This window comes from Manis pentadactyla, chromosome 8, assembly GCF_030020395.1.
Source record: "Manis pentadactyla isolate mManPen7 chromosome 8, mManPen7.hap1, whole genome shotgun sequence".
Classification (NCBI taxonomy): Eukaryota; Metazoa; Chordata; class Mammalia; order Pholidota; family Manidae; genus Manis; species Manis pentadactyla.
Genome location: NC_080026.1, coordinates 22,348,284 through 22,370,386, shown reverse-complemented (window position 1 = coordinate 22,370,386; position 22,103 = coordinate 22,348,284). Strand labels below are relative to the sequence as shown.

Here is a 22,103-nt window from a genome sequence, read left to right as displayed (position 1 = left end):
ATATCATAGTATACAGTGACTAGGGTGTTTGTGCCAATACAGATGACATGTCCAGAATACTAAGAGAACTGTCCTGCATTGTGAATCACATTTAGTGACCTTTATTTTAATGAATTTGTATCACCTCACTTAATCAGATAAGAACGGGTTTCCTAGTGGGTGACATGTCAACAGACTTTGTCAGGAAGTGATTTAGCAGATGCTAGTCCTGCCATTCCAAACATGATAGCAGAGTGAGGGTGAAAGAGACCCATAGGTAACATGGTGGTCCCACTCTGTGGTTATGGAGCATGGACGGAACTCAAGTGACCTGCTCAATCCAGTGCCTTTTTTTCTACTCTCCTAAGCAGCAACTCGAAAATGTTACATTAAGACCTCAATTAAGACAAGAAGTCACTTGCTCTCACTCAATTGGTAATGTATTCTCAAAAACTTATTTTAAAGAGTTTTTCTGTCATAAACAACCCAGATATTGATTTTTTAGGCTTGAAAGTGAAGTCCATGGGACACCTTTAAAATGTATTACAACTCAAATATGGAATTTGGAGGCAAAGGTAGTAAAAAAAAAAATTAGATAAAGGATATGAAATGCTTTCAAAATATTTCTGAAACTTAAGAATACACAAGGCTTTATTAATTCTATTTAGTGTTTTGAAATGGCCTTTCCACTAAAGCTCTCTAAACACTTTGCCTTTTAAAGTTTACAGATTCCTATTAGCGTTTTGGATATTGATTACAAGTGAGGTTTAATAGTTCCATGTGACAGGTTTCGAAAATGACCACTAGAATATGACATTCTTCAAGTTGTAAAGTAAAGTTCTGGTGGACTTAGCAACCAAACCCCAACCCCAAAGTTCCTTATTCTCGGTCCAAGTACTCAAACTGCTGGATGCACATATGCTTGGAAACCCATCAGTAGTATACATTTAAAGCAGCTTTCAGTATATGGAGAGAGACAAGTTTTAGCATTTAAGTGCTTCTAGGATGTGTCTATGGTGTTTTGGTTTAGGGAGAAATCCAACACTGAGTGCCCTTGACTGGCTAAATTCCTCAGACACGTGCCTCCTGGGGCTCCTGACTGCTTCCATCCATATGCTGTCCATATCGCAGAAACATACATGCCAGAATCCCAGGCCTCTCCAGGGACTTAGCTCTGCCAGCGTCTACTAACCTGGGCCTCTGCAGAGGACCTGGCTCTGTCAGTGTTGACATGGCAACTCATCTGTTTCAGGGCAAAGTGGTTTTTCACCATTTTCAAAGAAGCAAAAAGATTTAGACTACTCTGTTAGCCAGCTTATCTTCCCTTCCTCCAATATGATTAAGTCATTAAATAGAACTTTTTCCTCTTTAAAATGCTTTTTATATTCTCTTGTTTTTTCCTAATAAAACATTTAATGAGCTCTTCCAAACACATGAAAATATAATCTTCAAAAAGGGCAGAGTATGAATTTGTTACAGTAAACCTATGAATAAACATATGTTCATGGACATTTATATATATATATGGACATTTATATATATATATATTTATAAGAAATATATATATATATATATATAAACTCTGGAAAAGAAAGTGTTTTCTTTCAGCACAAATACATTTGATTGAAACTCAATACAGCCATTGATATGGTAGGTATAAAAAATATGAAATAGAGACCACAAAATAACACTTTGGATAAAAGGTTGCAAAGTAATGAACTTGGTTTTTGTTCTGTATATTTACCTATTCTTAAAATGTGCCAGTAAAGAAAACAAACAGAACTTGTCATTCCCTACATTTGAGGTTACAGCTACAAAAAGATTACAGGATAGAAATGCTGAAGGGTGGATTGTAGCTAGCCCTCTCAGGGTATGGGAAGTTTGTGTAGAAATAACCTTCTAATCTTATATAGACTATGCAGAGAGAAGAATGGCAGAGGAATAGTTGCTATTAAAAATGTTCCACCCCAACTTTTAAATGCCTAGATTTTATCCCTCATGTAATATACAAGTCTGGTAGGATTAAAATTGCCCTCTGCTCTTCTTTTCTAGCCAAATACCAAAATTATATTAGAGTCTTGATTATGTGATAAAATCTGTATCTACTAGTTAAATTTTTGCAAAATGAGCCATTTCTTCTTTGCTGTAAGATATTTTACAACGTCTTGCTGTTTAAGAAGGTTTCCTTATATCAGGGTTACACCACTTGTTTTGTTTACATATTCCAGGTTTAATGTTTCCTTGTGTACAAAGGAGTTAAAATATGTTTGACTTTGGACCTTGAGTCTCTGTAATCAAAGATGATAACAGAATTCAGAGTGGTATAATATGTTTGCAGATTCAATGATCTATTTTGTACTTTTCAAGAAATAAATTGTCCCAGTGTGCAAATTGGGAGAATTTTATTCCATTGCAATACACTAAGCTCAATTTTAAAGCCCCTAGAAGTCCTTCAGTTCTCTAGGAGGTGCCTAAGCTATTATTTACTAAAATCAAGTGGTCTGAAAACATTGAAGCAGCTTCTAAAAGTACCCAAATCCTAGGCCGTAATGTTAACTCTGCAAAAACTTGACTCATTAAAAATACTGATAAAAATATTCCTATGGTGTCATGAAAATAGATTTCATTTCCACAAGCATGTGGCACTAAATAAATCAAATAATAAAGTTCTTACCTTCTAGGGACATAAATCAAACAACATTAACTCCAACGAAGCAAAGACTAGACTAAAAATTATTTCCTAAGAATTATACTTTCTTGCAAATTCACAGTAGCAGCTCACCTTTTTACAGATTAAAAAATGGAACTGGACAGCAGGCGTCTAAAGGAGTTGCTGAGATTCTCCTGGGGTAGGAGCTAGTCCAGGGAAGTTTAGACTGTCTATCCGAGACCCCTGGATCCAGGTATAAGAGAAAGTATCTATCACAGATACCCTGAAGCAGGGCTCCTGGGCTGCACATATCCACAGGGACACCTCTCACACTACAGTCTGATAAATATGCTTTCTGGAACACAACTCCATAGACCATTCCCTACAGGGCTGAGCAGCTCAGAGGTCTGACCCTAAAGCAATATTTTTCAAACTTCTTTTCTTACTACTTCCCACAGTGAGAAATTAACTTCCATTACAGTCTACTAGAGATATGTGTTTAATGTATAACAAATTAAAGTTTCCTGAAAAAAACACTTATTACATGTGATGCACTCTGATATTTTCAGTCCCATTCTGTGCCATCCTATCTTCTATTTCTTTTTTTATGACAATCATAGCCCACTAAAATGATTTTATCACCTGCTAACAGGACATGACCCAGTACTTCTATATATGTATATATGTTAACAGAAACAGTTTCCACAAAATAATATCCAAGCTATGCAATGTCCACTTTTTTTTCTATTTCATTCATCAAAATATACTGATTAAGGCATATTAAATTGATTTTGTAGCCCTAAATAGGTCTAAACCAGTGTCTTAGAATATTCATGAGGTAATTAACTCAACAAATATTTATTGAGTTCCTAGTATGCGTTAAACACTATTTTAGCACTGCAGACAAAATAGCATACAATGGAAGGATACAAAGTTAACTTTATTAATAATCTACAAACTCAGCTTGCTCTGCTTATTAAAGAAAATAAGGAAACAAAACTTCCAATTAGAATATCGATGAAGCACTTTAACTGTTACTCTCTAGCATATTCAGAGAACAGAAATCCCACCAAGCAGGAGATTTAACCTCTTTTCTCAATAAAAAGCATTTGTAAAAAAAAAAAGCAAACAAAAACCTTTATTACTTGAGTAAACAATGAAAATTCACAAGTATTTTTAAAATCTATTCCAACGGTTTTCGGAGTTATTCTGTGTGTTAGGAAAGGAAACAAATGATCAGTAGCCGAAAAGAAAATCATCTTTTTTTTCATTCCATTACCACCACAAGACTGACTTCACAGACAGCCATAACTACTCAAACATCATACTCCAAGATTCAAGCTGTATCCCTTCCGCTGTTGTTTCCTCCTACCCAGCAGGTTGGCCTTGTTAAGAGCGAAAAGCATCTCCTCAAATACTGCCATGATCCCTTCCCGCTCTTTTCCTTCTAACGGCTTTGGTTTCTGGTTCCCTCCCTCCCTTCCTTGTGGAGAGCAAATAGCCACTAGGCCCTAGGTCTTCCTTTCTACTTCTGGAATAAAAATACTAGGAATTTGCATCACAATCCAAAGCACAAAGACAGAGATCAGTATATTTTTGTAAATACATACTACCTTGACATTACTAAGGCTTGGGAGTTAATGTCTTGTTGGAAAATCTAGACTTCTCATTAAAGTTTTATTTCAATTTATTTTTTAATCAATCCTTTAAGCATAGGAGAAAAAATTTTACTATTTCCATGGGATTGAAAGTGAATTATATTTATTAGACTCACTAGGGCATGACATTTTCTCTTGTCTCTAGAAGCATTAATTTTTATCGAGAGTTACTATTGACCTTGTTTGCAATCAAAGTTCAGTTGCCAAAGCAGACCATAAAGATCAAATGGTGAAGGAGTACCTTCTGTATGACTCGCTTCTTAGTTTTTTGGATTTTATGGGTAAAAATCAGTATTTGGGCATATCTATTTAGAAAAAGTTCTCTAGCATATAGTGTTTGTTGAGAATTGGAGATAAAGATGAAGCTGGTGTAATAACACTTTAAAAACACTGTATTGCTCCATTTGGTATGAGCTGTATGCCCTCTCGTACACATATAAAGGCATGTACACAATATTATTAATACTTAAGAGCCCATCATAGAAGAGTTAAGCATTATATGAACAATGATTTTTCTCAAAGAATATTGGTGACAAAGAAGATAAATAAATCTAAAGAGATAGACATCTTTGTTTTGAAAAGCAGTTTTTTTTTTAAAGGCAGTTAAAATATCTGAAGAATGAAATTAGTAATAGGAAAAATCCTTTACAAAATTTACTGATGCCATTTCTGTATACACACACATACACACACACATCATAAATCACTTGTTTGTACGAGGAATACTGTTTATATCTGGAAATTCTTCCCGACTGGACAAGCTACCACAGTCCTTTGCTCATCATACTAGACTATCTCAGTTTCTGGGTGTCTAGACATGTGATTGCATACAAGGAAAGTTTGTTTGGGTGGCTTTCCACTCTTCTCTCCTACTTCTTCAAAGGCAACAGAAACCATGAGACAAAGAAATGCCAGTTCATGGTGCTGCTGGCCAGTGTGAAATAATCATTTTTTCAAATTAAAGGACTTCTCCACCTTAACTAAGTTGTTCCAGGCTCCCAGTTGCCTTTTGGTTATTTAACTGCTAAATGTTTAGTGAATAGTTTGCTTTTTCTTAAAAAACTTATCAACTGTCCCTTTAATTAGATTAAGCACAAAACATCTTAGCTTTTTAAAAATTCAGTTTTAATAAAACATTATTCCCCACATGCTTCAACAGACCATAAGGTTTTTATGCAGTACTATGAAGTAGGTTTAACAGAGTGCCTATTCAAGATTAAGTGGTTCAGAAATAAGCAATCTCTAATTTCCCTCTAGCTACAAAATTCAGGGTCCACTTAGAATTCCCTCAAACATTAATGAGTGATTTTAAGAACTCAAGAGTACTTTAGAATAGACCTCTTCCTTGGTAAGATGATTTTAACTTCCTGAAACACCTGGGAGCCTTCTAAAATAACGGCCTCTTCCATCCATGTCCTTTATATACACACCATCAAATGATCTCATTTCTAGAAGTTGAGTGCAAGTTTTATGATCTTAATAGATTCATTCAACTAACATTTTTTGACTGCCAACCATGTTTAAAGAATGTGTTAGGTCTTAGAAATAAGAAGTGATCCTTGCCTTTAATAGTTTAGAAAGATGATTTCAAATTTCTTCCCTGCTTGTCTAAAGCAACAGGTTAACCATGGGTGGGAGAGCTGGAGTGTGTGGAAAGCAACATACAATATTTTCAGTCATATTTCTTTGTTTTGAGGATACATAGGACTCTATTACCCTCCATGCATTTTATTATCTCCTTGTCTTTTTTATTTTTAATTACTCTGCTTCTACTTCTGTCTCCTTTTACACTCTCAAATCCCAGGCCAAAGGTTAATACTTGCATAGTTTTCCCTGACACCTTCAGTTTTACAATTGTCTCTTTGCTGTATACCTTATAGCTCTTAGCATATTGAATTAGAGCTATACTGGCTATATGAAAAGAGCTTTTAAACTTCCTGATTCATAATAAACTCTCAATAAATGGATATTTGAGAGAGAAATAGTAGAGACAGGGAAATTTGTGAGTTAATCATTTTGTCTAAACTCAGGTCCTGCAGGTAAGGATAATTGTGTTTGTTGTTTTGTATCACTGTTTCTATCCTTGTGTTCAGCAGAATACACCTATTTGTTGTTGAAAATTAGAGAAGATAAATTAGGCCATCATCTACCTATTACCCTTAAGAGGCTTGTGCTGTTCACCACCTTCTTGTTTGTAATGCAAAAATACACCTGGAGTAACTATGGTTTCTTTATTGTCATTATTGAAGAATATTTAGATGGAGAACTTTTGAATCCTACTTCAGGAATCCTAAATATAGATTATCCTCTCTTATAAATAAAGATAGGAAATAATAACCTTTAAGGAAATCCTTTTTCTGCAAAGCCTTGCCATATATACATGCTAGAGTATTTTGAAAATGTGCTCTGACAGTTGTTAGAGGAATAGTAATCTGGACATTTAAATATGTCATTATTATGTAGAAGATAGGAAAAAAGACTGCAGATAGAGACTGCCAGGGAATAAGAGTTTTTATTAGCTTGTTTAAAAAGATGGTTTCTAAATACAAATAAAGCACAGCACTTATTTACAGAACTAGCAGCAAGACTTAAGAAACAATGAAATGTTTATGATAAGGATTTTTTATTACAAATCTGAATTAGTATTTAAAGAATTGTGTACCATATACCTACTTCAGCACTGATGTGTTCTTACCTTGCTCTTTGTGAACATAGTAATTATTTCATGATAATCTTTTATAAATGTTTATACTTTTCAGTTTTTTTTAATCTCATTCTTTAAATGAAACACCAAGAGCTTTAAAAATAAATAAAAACAGACCTGAGAGCTCAGAAAAATTGCAAAGGTGTGCTAGAGAGATATTCTGTCAAGTGTGTTGGATATGGTGATTTATACTTACTAGTATTACCACATCACCATTACTAACTACTAATATCAATAATAAGGAAAACAATGATAACTCCTTTTATTTGTATAGACATTTACACATTATATATAAGCCTTTCACTTACCTATTTTTGATTCGCACAACAATCATGCCAATGATGTTCCTTAGGAAAAATTCAAATGTAGGAGACTATCATATGCAGAAAGATATTCATCCTGTTTATTATATATAATGATGTATTATATAAATGAAAGTATCATATGCAGAAAGACATTCATCCCTGTTCATCATATATAATGATGAAAAAATCAAAATATAAATGCCAGCCTTTATCAGAATGATTTGATAAATATGGTCAATCCATATGCTACACGGTTAAAAATATTAATACAAAGTCTATATATCATAAAGAAAAATTTGTCTTTCTGTTAAGAGAAAACAAGAAAAATGTAAAGTTATATATATACTACTATTACAACCATAGAAATATTTCTATAAATTTGGACAAGTCCTCAATGGCAACCATGGTCAAATGTAGAGGTTCATAATGATGGGCATAGCATAGCACTAAAGTGTTTGAGTTATTTTAGATTATCGGTAACACTGGCATTGTTCATTATACTATATACATGTTTAATATAAAATTAAATGCATATGTGTGTAATGTTTGCTAAATGCATGTATCACATGATAGTGCATCTCTTTAGGAGAAGAGAATTTTTTTATGAAAAATTATTGTAGGTTCATTTTCAACAAAATATGATTCTTACCCCACCTCTTGTGCATTTGGATCACCAGCGGTACTCTGCCCAGGCTCAACCCCAAGAGATGAGTTTTCAAATTGGCCTGGGATAGGGCTCATGCATTGTCTTTGTTTTTTGTGTGTGTTTCAAGTTCTCTAGGTGATTCTGTGCGGCTTGGATTGAATACAACTAAAATAAATTATAACAAAACCTGGAATGTTATATTTTTAAGTATTAAATTCCTTGAATTTTCACTCTTTCATAAGACTTTCAGGATTAAGAATGCTGTTTGGGTGAAGACTGGTCTTTTTTCAGGAATCATGAAGACAAAGTATCTTTATGCTCTCAGAGTGATTAAATAAACAAAATTAAATAGTAATGATAAAATAGAGTGTTCATGAGAAATGAGCACTGCCATATACTGTTTACAGAAATGTAAAGTGAATGTATATTGATCAGCTTCACTGGAGGGCAGTTTGACAATGATGCAAAGATTTTAAAATATGTCAATCTTTTCTCCCTGGAATTCCACTTTTAAGAATTTATCCTTAGAAAATAATTGAACATATTGACAAAAATGAGTTAATAAGAATGTTTATCATAGTGTTGCTTACAGTAGTAAAAGACTGTAAATTATCAAAATATTAACAACTATGGATTGATTAAATTATGGCATATCTATGCATGATACTAGTAAAATGGCCCTGCAGTTAATACAAGTTAATGGAAAGATATGCACAATATATCGGTAAATGAGAAAAGTTACAAACATCATAATTCCATTTTTGTTAAAATATGTAATGTGTATGTGTACACATATACATATGTATGTCTGCATATCTATGTACATACAAATGGGAAAAGCCCAGGAAACTATATACTAAAATATTAGTAGTTATCTCCATAGGTACTTTTTATTTTCCATTTTATACTCTCATGCATATTCTAGTTGTTTTTTTTTCACTAAAAGCAAGTACTAGTATTATAAATAAACAGCAAAAACTTTTTTGAAAAAGAAATATATTTTGGAAAATGAAGACTTGTTACTTTTCTGTACCCCACTGAATCAACTACAAACACAAATTTCCTCCAGCTTCACCTTGTCTGGCTGTGACAAACAAGCAATTTGGTAGTTAGAAATAGCTACTTCTTAATATACCAAACTTCTTCAAGGTATTTATGTTCAAAGTAGGTGAGGAAGTATAGGATTCTACTTAGGTTTCATTAAGAGATGTCAAATCATCTCTGATGCCAATCTGATTAAAATTGGCAAAGGTAACATGAGTGAGTTAATTGAAATCTATCTCTAAGTGTTTTTATGGCGTCATCTTCCTTAACGTCCGTAATTAATCGGGGGTTTTGTTCCTTCATTTCAGGCGGCTCAGGACCATCATCTTCCATAGCCATAGCTGGTACCACCCACCCTGCCATCACAAAGACAACCTCTGTTCTTCAGGACGGCGTCATCGTCACCACCGCAGCTGGAAACCCACTGCAGAGTCAGCTGCCCTTTGGGAGTGATTTTCCTTTTGTTGGCCAGGAGCACGCACTTCATTTTCCATCCAACAGCACTTCAAACAACCATCTTCCACACCCCTTGAACCCCAGCCTCCTCAGTTCTCTACCTATCTCTTTGCCAGTGAATCAACAGCATCTCCTAAACCAGAATCTATTAAATATCCTCCAGCCTTCAGCAGGAGAAGGCAAGTCTGAGATCAACCTCCACTCTTTAGGTTTTCTCAACCCGAATGTAAACGCTGCTTTAGCTTTCCTCTCCGGTGACCTGGATGGGCAGGCATTGCAGCCTGTTCACGTCCAGCTCTTGGCAGCCCTGCTTCAGAACCGCGCCCAAGCAGCTGCCATGCTTCCCCCGCCATCTTTCAGTCTGACCATCTCAGATCTTTTGCAACAGCAAAATGCCCCTTTACCCTCCTTAACACAGATGACAGCCCCACCCGACCATTTGCCAAGCAATCAGTCAGAGAACAGCCGAGCTGAGACCCTTTTAACCAGCCCCCTGGGGAACCCTTTACCAGGCTTTGCAGGCAGTGACGCTTTTAGCCCCCTGTTCCTCCCAGCTGTCACTGGGGCCTCAGGATTAATGGCCTTGAATCCCCAGCTGTTGGGAGGTGTCCTGAACTCGGCATCGGCCAACGCCGCTAATCATCCAGAGGTTTCTATAGCAACCTCCTCCCAGGCAACCACTACCACAACCACTACATCATCAGCAGTGGCAGCACTGACTGTCTCAACACTTGGTGGGACAGCAGTGGTGTCAATGGCAGAAACATTGCTGAATGTATCTAATAATGCTGGGAACACACCTGGTCCAGCTAAACTCAACAGTAACTCTGTGGTGCCACAGCTACTTAACCCTCTACTGGGGACAGGTCTGCTTGGTAAGTTACATTTTCTCACAAATTTTTACAAAAGAAACGTTTTTCTAATTCTATTTTCTCCTTTTTAAAAACTCCATTTTGTCACACTTTTTAAAAATGCTTTTGTTATGTCACAGCTAGCTTAAGAAACTAAATATAATAACACCTACACACATCCATAGTTATACAAACATGAAAATGGCCTTTTCCTTTTCCCCTATTCTAGCAATGCTAAATATCATTTTAATCTGCTTTCTCTTATCTTCTAATTCTGATGCCACCTAAACCTAACCTACCCTCATTCTCTTAAGCCAAGTAGAGTGTTATTTCTTCAAATAATAAAGCTCAGGTACCTCCTAAAAATAATTCTGATTTGACTTTAGTTGGTGTGGCATCACAGGGTTAGTATGAGCAGCTGCACTGCGATGGAAACAGTTCGAGGAGGCATTTTCCAGGTGATCCCTCAATAACCCAAACTAAATGCTTATCCAGCAAAATCAGAAAGAAGGTATAAACACACTCAGAAGTAAAGTTTGCCCAAGTTCAAGGGAACAGACAGCCCCACAGCTGCTACCAGATCCTCAGACAGTATTATTCTTTAGAACTTTGTGGATTAAAAACAAAGGATTTCTTCATGTAGATTAGCCTATCACAAAAGCATTAGAAAACACACATCGATTACGTCCAACTGACTGATGCCGGTAACTAATAGAGTTGGTGTCCATTAAATCTGGAAACATAGGCGAATATACAAGGTATCGTCAAGGGCCTCTTCAGTATGTAAAAATAAATACATATATATGTTTCCACGTCTTATGGGCACCAGTATAATATGGTTTAATTAGTTCTATTTGGCATTGAAATCAGTGTTAAGTAATCTGAAAAGCATTACAGATTCACATATTTCAAGTTACAAGATACTTTCTAAGACATTTTCCTCAAGATAGCTTCAATGTAATTTCAAAACAAGTTAGTTTTTAATTTTGAATATAAATTTAGTTATTAACTAATGCTATCTCATTATGTAATACTTTTATTTCATTATAATAACAAGGAATTCTTTTGAATTGTTAGCCTTCTTTATGATTTTAATTTTAGCTGGCCAACATTTTATTTAAAAACAAAATACATATTTCTATGCCAAATCCAATTTTCTTTGGTGATATTTCTTGATGATTGTGGCTTGAACTAAATCTTGTAAAACAAGACCTAATCAGATCCACTGATTTTAATCATCTGGTCAAATACTTATTATTGCTAAAACATTTTACAACAGATTTCAACCTTTAATTGTAGGTACTCTAATAAAAATCTTTTCAAAGAATTATATAACACTGAAACTTAATATGTAAATATTGGCTAATGGATAGACCAAAGACTAAGTAGTTTCTGCATGATATAAAATAAAAAAACTAATTATGAAAGAAATTAAACAATAAAAATATGATTTCCTTACTACTTAGTAAGACTGATGAGAAAAAGAGAAAAAGATTCCATGTAAATCTAGTTTTTAGTTTTTGTTTCAGGAATCCTCAGATACGAAGATAGGCATAGGATCTCCAAAGAATCACACTGACTTACATTTTATGTTTTTCAAACTATAGGTGACATGTCCTCAATAAACAATACTTTGAATAACCATCAACTGACTCATCTACAGTCGCTGTTAAACAACAATCAGATGTTTCCTCCAAATCAGCAACAGCAGCTTCTGCAGGGGCACCAGAGTCTGCAGGCCTTCCCGGGACAGTCCACAGTCCCTTGCCCAGCTAACAATAACCCCATGGCTTGTCTGTTTCAGAACTTTCAGGTACTCTCCCTCCCTGGGTTGCTTGAATAGAAAACAGTGTCTAGGTGTGTTAAAACACTTAGTTAGGGGAAAGAGACAAAAGAAAGAGGTTGTATGTCCTTTCACCTCCACTTACTATTACTTTTCAATCATGAAATTGTTAAACATTGCAGTCTTTTTGTGTGTAGGTTATTTCATTTTGTCTGAAGCATCTCAGTAGTCCTTTTTTGGGGCTTATAGAAAAAACTGATCATGTTACCCTCTGAAGCCCTTTTGCGGTCTCCAGCGGCACTCAGGGTTAAAGCCCACGTCTGCGACATGCCTCCTTGGCCTCCCTCTCAGCCCTGGCCCTAACCTCTCTCTCCCTGGTTTCAACCACATGGTTTTTCTTTAGTTCTATAAGCTGAATCATTTCCCAACAGGTTAAGGAGCTAGAGGGAAAGAATAATGATTAATAAACTTAAGGAGAATGTATAGAAGTTTTTTTTTTTTTTATATTCTTAGAGAAGGCTTTCTCCATAAGAGCCTAAACCAAGAAGTCAAAAAGAAAACTAGTAACAGAGTTGAATTCATAGAAGTAAAGCCTCCACAATCAGGGGTATTCTAAACAAAGTTAAAGACACGTATCAAACTGGAAGAAAATAATTGCCTTATAATAGCAAATAATTTAAATCCACAATATCAGAAGTACTCCTACAAATCAGGCAGAGAAAGATAATTGTCTAGAAAAATGAGTAATAAATATGAATAGACAATTCACAGAAAATGAAAGATAAATTATGAATGAACATATGAAAGGAATAATCAGAGTTATACAAAGTGTGTAGGTATATATCTAGTTTCTCATATGTCTGTCAGATTGAGATTATCTCCTGCAGACAGCAATGTGGGGGAAATGGATTCTTTCAGATATATTGTTGGTCTGATTGTACGCTATACAGTCCTTTCAGAGGGTAATTTGATAGTTTAACAGGTTTTTAAATATACATATCCTTTGACCTAGAAGTTCAATTTCTTCATATCTACCTTAGAGAAATCTTAAACTGTGAACAAAAAGCACATACCAGAGTGTTCATTACAGTATGATTTATGGTGGCAGAGTTTAGACACCACTCAGGCATCCATAACTATTTCCCTCCATCACTAGGGAAATAATTAAATATGTTCTGGTATATCCATCATCAAGTAGTTTAAAATCTACCTAGTTGATTAGGTAAATTTATATAATCTGATACGGAAATCTACAAGATTGCAAAACTCCAGTATTACAGTATTTTAGAACAATACCAAAATATAGTACCTAAAGAAAGAAGGAGGGAGAAAGAAAGGAAGGAAAGAAGGGAAACTAGATATATACGTACACACTTTAATGTATTAAAAATAAGTGTCTGCAAGGATGCACTCCAGCACTGATTACTTCTGAGAATGAAAATGGGATTGGAGTGGAATAGGAAAGTACTGGTAGAGAGTAGTAATGAAAAAGTTTCATCTTTTTTGACAGTGAAAAGATATTCATATACATCTATGTAATAAAATAATTTAGAAGGGAAGAGGAAGTGCTCAACCATGTCCCTGAGAAAACAAGTAGATAAAGCCTAAAGAGAATCCATTAGATTAGCAATTAGATTAACAATTAGGACATCACCACTGATTTGGTGGAATACAGTTTTCATGGAGTGATGGGAGCACAAGCCAGATTGCAGTGGATAGAAGGATGAAATGTTTAGGAATTGAAGAATGTGGGTTACTCTTTCAAAAACTTTCAAAAGCTTAACTATGAAGAAATAAGAGAAACAGGGTGGTGCCCTGAGGCAGATATAGGTTCAATGCAAACTTTCAAAATATGAAAGCTATGTACATAGTTGTATGCTTTAAAAAAAGAGTGCAAGAGATTGAACATAAAGAAGAAAATGGATAACAGATGAGGCAAGATCCTTGAGGAATGGTTTGGGATCCAGAGCATAACTGGAGAACATACTCTCAGAAAACAGAAAGAGTCCTTCTTACACTGGGAAGAAAGACAGAATTTGGGATGCATATAGTCACAGAGAAGTGACTGCTGCCAGGGGCAGGGAGGAGCAGAGTATAACAGTTATGAGAATTCTTAAGCCATGATTTCGATTTTCTCTGTTAAGTAAGGTCATGAATAGTGCCAGAGATGCTACAGCAGCCAACTTAAAGGAATGGATGAAGATTTGAATAGTTGTGAAGACAATGATACCTAACTAAAGTATCATAGGATTGATGGGAATAATCAGATATAGAGAAGGCAGGCAGTTAAATTGATCCAACATTGGGATTTTATCTGGTAGGTGTAAACTAGGAGAGAATGGCAGGAGTGGCTGATGTGCTGAAGGATCCCAGGTTTAGGGTAGGTAGGGAAGGATCTGAAAACAAGAGGGGCATTATCACTGGGGGAAAATCCAAAGTATCAAGGGTCTGGAGCATCAGTTCTTAAATGGGGTTGGTGAAATAACCTCGGGGGCTTTTTCAGACTACACTCATCCTTCCTGTCCTGAGCATTGATACTCCTCCGTGGTGGGCATTCCCTCCCTTCCTCTCTTCCCAGTTGAGAGTCACTTCTACAGAGAGCCATCGTCACCCTGAGGAGATCCCTCAGCCGGTGGCCTGGTAAGGTCAGAGTAGGTGTTACTACCCTATCTGAAGGCTTCAAAAATATAATGTCATATCAGAAATATTTTATTGTTAAGAAAGGAGTATATGCATTTTGTTTTATCTTATATTGTGTTTCACTTAGTTCAGCAGAAATATCACTGAGTTAGAAATCATTTTCAAAATTTGGTTCCCTTTGTAATTTGAGCAGTGTTGGTGACTGACTCGATTCTCTTTGATTCCTAAGCTGCAAAATTTGTAATGACACTAAGTGCAGAGTCATCACCTGAAAACATTTTGTGTCCAACCACTTCAACTTTAAGTTTCTTAGAGAATGTTTAGCAATGGTTTTTTTTTAATTTGTTGAATGATTTCAACCAAAGAAATGGTACCCCAATATAATCAAGACATAAGTTTTCTATACAGAGTGTATTTATTTCATTCAGAAATTCGTTCTGTCCTTATATTTCCTTCCTTGTCATATTTGTCTTCTGGTAAATCTTAAAATTCTCATCTTCATCTCTGAGGTCTTTAAAAACATTTTTCTCTCTCTCACTGCTTTCCTGTCTATTTCTTTAAGGTGAGAATGCAGGAAGATGCAGCTCTCCTGAACAAAAGAATAAGCACTCAGCAGGGGCTCACAGCACTTCCTGAGAATCTGAACACAGCACTGCCCCCTTTCCAAGATGCATCCTGTGAGTTGCAACCAAGGATTGACCCAACTCTTGGTCAGCAAGTGAAGGATGGCCTCGTTGTGGGTGGCCAAGGTGATGCTTCCGTGGATGCCATTTACAAAGCAGTTGTTGATGCAGCCAGCAAAGGAATGCAGGTTGTCATCACCACTGCCGTCAACAGTACAACTCAGATAAGCCCCATTCCAGCTCTGAGTGCCATGAGTGCCTTCACTGCCTCCATCGGTGACCCACTAAGTCTCCCCAGTGCTGTCAGTGCGGTCATTCATGGACGGAACATGGGCAGTGTTGATCATGATGGTAGGCTGAGGAATGCAAGAGGGGCTCGGCTGCCCAGGAATTTGGACCATGGGAAGAACTCAAATGAAGGAGATGCATTTGAATATTTCAAGGCAGCCAGTTGCCACACATCCAAAAAACAGTGGGATGGAGAGCAAAGCCCTGGAGGGGAGCGAAGCAGATGGAAGTGTGAGGAGTTTTTAGACCATTCAGGCCATATCCATAGCAGTCCTTGTCACGAAAGGCCCAACAATGTCTCTACACTGCCATTTCTGCCCGGGGAACAGCACCCAATACTGTTACCACCAAGAAACTGTCAGGGGGATAAAATTCTGGAGGAAAATTTCAGGTATAATAACTACAAAAGAACTATGATGAGTTTTAAGGAGAGACTAGAGAACACTGTGGAGAGATGTGCACACATTAATGGGAACAGGCCTCGACAGAGTCGGGGCTTCGGAGAGCTGCTGAGCACCGCAAGGCGGGACCTGGTCCTAGAGGAGCAGTCTCCGAGCTCCTCACACAGTTTGGAAAGTTCTCTGGTCAAAGACTACGTCCATTACAATGGAGACTTTAATGCCAAAAGCATTAATGGGTGTGTGCCTAGCCCTTCAGACGCTAAAAGCATTAGTAGTGAAGATGACCTAAGGAATCCAGACTCCCCCTCTTCCAACGAGTTGATACATTATAGACCAAGGACGTTCAATGTCGGCGACTTGGTCTGGGGCCAAATCAAAGGACTTACTTCCTGGCCTGGAAAATTAGTAAGAGAAGACGACGTTCACAATTCATGTCAACAAAGCCCCGAGGAAGGGAAGGTATACCGATCTTTATCCATTGTCAAATACTAACCTTCGTTCAGATATCAGTTATTTTTTGTTATTGCCGCTTTGGATTCTTTGGATCTGAAATTAGAATTCTTCATGACTCATTGCGGTCTCAGGCTTCTGGAGCATAAAACAAAGAGGGGGGATGGTCATAGTCTCCAAAATATCATATCATCAAGGGGGGATTTGTGAAGCATTTGTAGAAGCTGCCACTAGGGCTCAGGTAGGCTCTAACCCAGGAACCAGATTTCCAGAATTTCTTTAACTTGCCTTCCTTCCCTGCCCTTACCTAATTCTTCATCCATACTCAGAGGACGAAGGCAAGTGGCAATACTGGGAAAAACTCTGGTGGCCCTTGGAGTCCAGATGTGTGTCAGAGGTAGGGAGGTGCCAGGGGACGGCTTCTCCTCCATGTGCTCCCATGTGACCCAGAACTGGGGAGGGTAAAATCCAGGAGGAGTTGCAGCTGTTCCTGGAAGCAGCAGGTAACGTCTGAACTCAGAACAGTGTCTCCTTTCAGGAAAAGTCCTGGGCCTTTATAACATGTGGAAATGTTTAACTCCATAGTCTGGTTCTACTTAACACAATCTGATCATATAAATTAAATGAAAACTTCTGCATGAAACTACCATTCAATTTAGGAGAAATTAATAGGGGTCTTCTGGGGCTTTCTTCCCCTTCACAATTGGTAGAATTGGCTCACTAGGGCAAGAAATATGCAGAATGCTTAAAGTAGATAGAAAAATGTATTTCTGACCAGGAGGAGATAATTATGCACATTCCTCACATGTGATGAAAAAACACAATTTTTCATCTCCTTAGGAAATAAAAATTACTCTTACAAATATATATTATTCTCTTAAAGAGTATATTGTATAAAGTTATTTCAACTCTGCTAGCACTTAGGTTTAATGGCAGGAAACCAAAGGCATTTTTGCCAGCACAATAAAAAGATTGTCTTTCTCCAAATGACCAGGAGGTCCTTAAACCTGTGGCTTATAATGCCTAATATATAACTTGTCAGGATATACTCTGGGCATAACGTTTCTATGTTTGATAAGAAAATGAATTCCATACTCCTATTCACCAAACATTTTATTATCTAATCTCTGTGAGATGAGACAAAATATTCTTTAGGCTGATAAACCTAAATAGTTTTGACAGTTGATTCAAAAACTAATTAGAAACAGCAAAATTGGTCTTTTATGGTACAAATGGAACTGCTACAAATACAAGATGTAGACATTGAACTGTTTTACAATCTCTGTGCAAATGAAACCAAGTCTTTTTTATGTACTATTTTACCAAAAGCTTAGCTAAAGAAGAGATTATGGCTTCCCTTCCCTGGAAACATTCTTCCTGTCCTAAATGCCTTGTCTAAATACCTTTTTATGTCCTCAGGAGAATAAAGTCATGTACTTTTAACACATTTCTCATTAAATAGTGGTCCTAATCTTCTGATTAGTCTATGTTTGAAACTCCTAGGATTGAGTTACTCCCTGATGTTTAAAAGAGATGCACTTTAAAAAAATAAATCATTATCTAGAAACACTTATTTTGCTTCATTTAAATAAGCAACCAGTTTTCATTCAGTATAAAATAATGATAAGTGTTTCAAAAATCCAGATTCGTCTTCCTTTTTGTTGGCAATAAATGAATTCCTAATAGGGAGCATATGATTGTTTCTGTAAATTCAAATATCCCCCCTCCCGTTGGCTGACACTGTAAGTTTGCATTCTCAAAACCTTTATATCAAGATACACTAAACATATTTCTAGTAATTCAGAAAAAAATAATTTAAAGCACCCATTTAGAGGTGCAAAATTGAAGACATAGAATAAAATATTAATGGTAACACATGAAATATTTATCATTAAAAAGCAAGGTATAACAACCTTCAAAGCTTGAGGGCATTTAACTTTTTTTAAAAGCCTCTGATCTTTCAAGACCTACCTCACTTTGCACATAAAAACCCAAAGTACTACTTCACAAACACTCTTTTTTCTCCTATAGTTCACAAAACAAAGGGCTTCCTCATACTTTATTTAATGGTGCCCAGTGAGCCAGTGTTCTTCATTTATGACACCAGTAAAGCTGAAATTTCAAACACAAGTCTGTCTCACTATAAGCCAAATAGCCTTTGCCTGATGTCTTGGTGACCCTAGTTCATCAAGAAAAAAATCAAACTATGTTCAATATCTATGTAAGACGAAGTATGATCTATTTGAAAGGATTTCCAGTAAAACATTTTTAAAACTTGTACTCTTAGTCAAGTGAACCAATTATGATGTAGATTTTATTTACATAGTCTTCAGCAATGCTGGATAAATCGAATCTTGTGCATTGATAACCAAACTTCAGCTTTTTAAAGGGTCAGCAGTGCATTGGATTGCCTCCTATATACTGTGCCAATGCCTGACATTTTAGTAAAGTCAAGAGAAAGACAGACACGGGTTCCATAAACAATTTGTTTATTATAGTTAAATCTTACTAATTCCACCTTTCTAATGCTGCATGTGGGGCCATATCCCCTAGTGTTTATCTTTGTAGTGCCTCAGAATAGGGTTGCTGAACCGTTTTCGGTGACCATTATCATTTTAAATCTTCTTAGCCTCTCAGTTTTTCATACTGTTTCTATGTCCACAAAGTAAATTAATGCAAGATCCTGTCAGATCCCTCTAGATAAAATCTATGTTAACTCAAGTGTTAGAATAGATTTATTATCTTATCTCCCCTCAACACACATCCCACAAAGCTATCATTTATTTTCTCCTAGTCTTTATTCTCAGCAAGCCACTTCCAGTTCTTTTCAGAAGCAGGCAAAGTAAAAAAAATAAGTAATTAATTAACAGTATTGTAAGTTACTAATTCAAAGCAAGGCAGGAACCTCTCCCATTTTCAGGTTGCATGAGGGGTCTCTGGGCTGAGAGATCAGTGCTGTGATTGGAGCACTGGTATCTGCTGGGGGCTGAGATCTCCATGTTGTCCATAAGTTGATCTTTTAGCCAACTGTTACGACAGTAAATGACTAGTTCAGTTATGATCTTAGGCATTTTTAATCTTTAGTGGGATAATAAATGTAGCAGATTTACTGATAATGCATTAGAAATGTTCTGCAGTTTCTGAGATTACTTCCCTAAGAGATTTGATTTCTAAACATCAAATACTGCATGAACACAGTTTGAAGAGAAAGCAGCGTGCCACAGAAAGAGGTATCGGCTCTGGACATTCTGACATGAGCTTAATTTCAGCTCTGTCACTTACCTAAATGGTCCTGGGGAGGTATATTAATCTCCCAGAGCTGCAATTTCCTCACCTCTCGAGTGGGAATATTAATTCCTACTCAGAATGATGTTTTAAGAATTAAGTGAGACACCCGTAAATAGATTATCCAGCACGTGAAAGAGGCTCAGTAAAAGTCAGCCTCCTCACCCATGTTCTCTGTTAGACAGCCTTATTAATTTGGAATTGTAGTAATTTGATCTTAGTTACTGTTTTACTTATGCATTACCCACGAATAAAGCATTTACTAACCAGGTCGAGGGTGGAAGAATTATAAGGAATATATTTAATGAATGAAATAGTTTCTAACTATTTTTTATGACGTTCAGCACATTGCATACAAATCGGCATATCTGACTGTGAGTTAATATTAGCCGTTGATTTCAAGCAGTTCTACTTGGAAGTATTTTAAAGCAGCTTGAGTGAACTTGAAAGTCCTCTCCACCATGTTTCTAAAAACTATAAATTCAGACTTTCTTCCTCTACCTTCCTACTCACCTCCCACACACAACAATATTAATTAGTAGAGATTTTTAACAGCCTGAAAAGTTGGGCTGAATTGCCCTACATAATATTCTCTCAATACTGAAGCTGTGTGAAAGCCCTGAAGGATATTATGTGTCTTGTTTTTTACTATTCAGGAAGTGGTATCTCCTTACTAATATATTCTTTCCTTTGGTTATCAGTTTGTAATGAAGTACATTCTGGAAGAAATCTATACTTCTAAGTAAATGGTACAAGTTTCTCTCTGAACCATGAACCCTTTATAGTTTGAGGTTCAGTGGGCCAGGAATAAGACCTCAGTGCTGTGCTCCGGTACACTGCCATGGCCGGAGAGACGGGGACCGGTCTTGGCACACTACTAGGGAATTCTTGGAGAGGAAACTGGCTTCTGCTGGCCTTACACCTATATGCTATAATGTGTAAACATTTTAAGCCTATGCAACTCTGGGGGGAAATGGTTATCTTTATGTACTTATTTCATTCATTATTTTTAAAAGGGAAACACACTATTGTTTTCTAAAATGTATCTTGTGATTATCATCTGCCATCTTTGGTCTTACATTGACTAACCTAAAAGGGTTGACTCTCAAGTAATAATCAAAAAATAAAGTACTTACTTTTTTCTGAGGAGATCATTTTTACTCTCTTTGAACATTGTCCCATTAGTCTTCATATCTCATTGCTCTTATATTTGAAATGGATTTTGACTCAAACCAAATTTAGGAAAGGACTTATTTCTACACTGGCACTAAAATGCTTCTCCCCAGTGAAACATTTGTTGGTGTTGGACAGGTAAAGACAGCTCCTGACTACTCAGAGAAGTTCTGCATTTCAGTGCCACACCACTTGATTAAATGAAAACATGATTTAGAAGCAATGGGTAGGAGGTTCCCTCTTTAGAAGCATGCTTTGACTTTTCCACATATATTTGGCAGATAGAGTTAAAAACAGTTCTCTGAAAAGCCATTCAAAAGAGATAAAACTCATCATTATTAAAACTCATAACCAAACTTGGGACAATATACTTTGTCATTTGCTCATTGTGCCCACAATACATTTTGATAGTGTGGAGCATAACCAGAGACAGCTCACTATCGCATTCCGGAGATGTGTAACTTAAGTTTGAACCCTTCTGTAATAATTAAATATTTTACTTTGAAGAACATTCTTTCTGTCCTTGGTAATCAGTGTTAGCTGCTTGTATTCTTTGGTATTATGATTCTCTGTCAAAAGTGTTCTTTGTGTATTCCCTTCGCCTTATATATTTTCTTAACTACTGTTGGAAATGAATCCTGCCTCTGCACCCAGTCAATTCCCACAATATTTGGGCAGCATTTTGGCTGGTTGGGGTTGGCAGGGGCAATTAATGTTCTCTAGCAATGGAATCTCCTTGATAAGGGAAGAAAATAGTTTTTGAAAAGTAATAAGCAAGATAAAATCCAGTAGTAAGCTAACAAAGGGAGTGCTTGATCAAAATTTGAAAGAATAAAAATGAAGAACTAGATAAGACCAAAACTGTGAATATCAGGATAAAGACTAAACTGAGTAAAAACCTTAGGTAAGGCTATAAACTTTACTGTAGTGAATTATGGAATATTACAAATTAATTTCCCTGGCAAGATTGAAGAGGTAAAGGGGGCCTATCTCCGTTCATAGGCAACTTAGACCCACACAGAGTTCTTGAGCTTGTCGATACAGTTTTCATAAGGATAGTAACAAATGGAATCTCAGGTCTGAGGCAAATACATGCCTCTGTTACATGAACTTTTATCGTGTTTCTTTAGAAATATGAGTTTATCCAAAACATTTAATTCTATGTAT

The 22,103-nt window shown here is 36.4% G+C and overlaps 1 protein-coding gene across 3 annotated transcripts in view; it reads left to right on the top strand.

Moving 5' to 3' along the window:
* MBD5 (methyl-CpG binding domain protein 5) overlaps nt 1-22,103 on the top strand; it is a 243,384-nt gene that overhangs the window by 201,996 nt on the left and 19,285 nt on the right. For 2 of the 3 annotated variants that reach the window (XM_036928337.2, XM_036928336.2), the window contains 3 exons: nt 9,295-10,317; nt 11,901-12,106; nt 15,279-16,487. In XM_036928337.2, coding sequence (XP_036784232.2) covers nt 9,295-10,317; nt 11,901-12,106; nt 15,279-16,487 — 2,438 coding nt within the window. The remainder of the gene's footprint in view (nt 1-9,294; nt 10,318-11,900; nt 12,107-15,278; nt 16,488-22,103) is intronic. The other variant, XM_036928338.2, reaches the window with a different exon arrangement.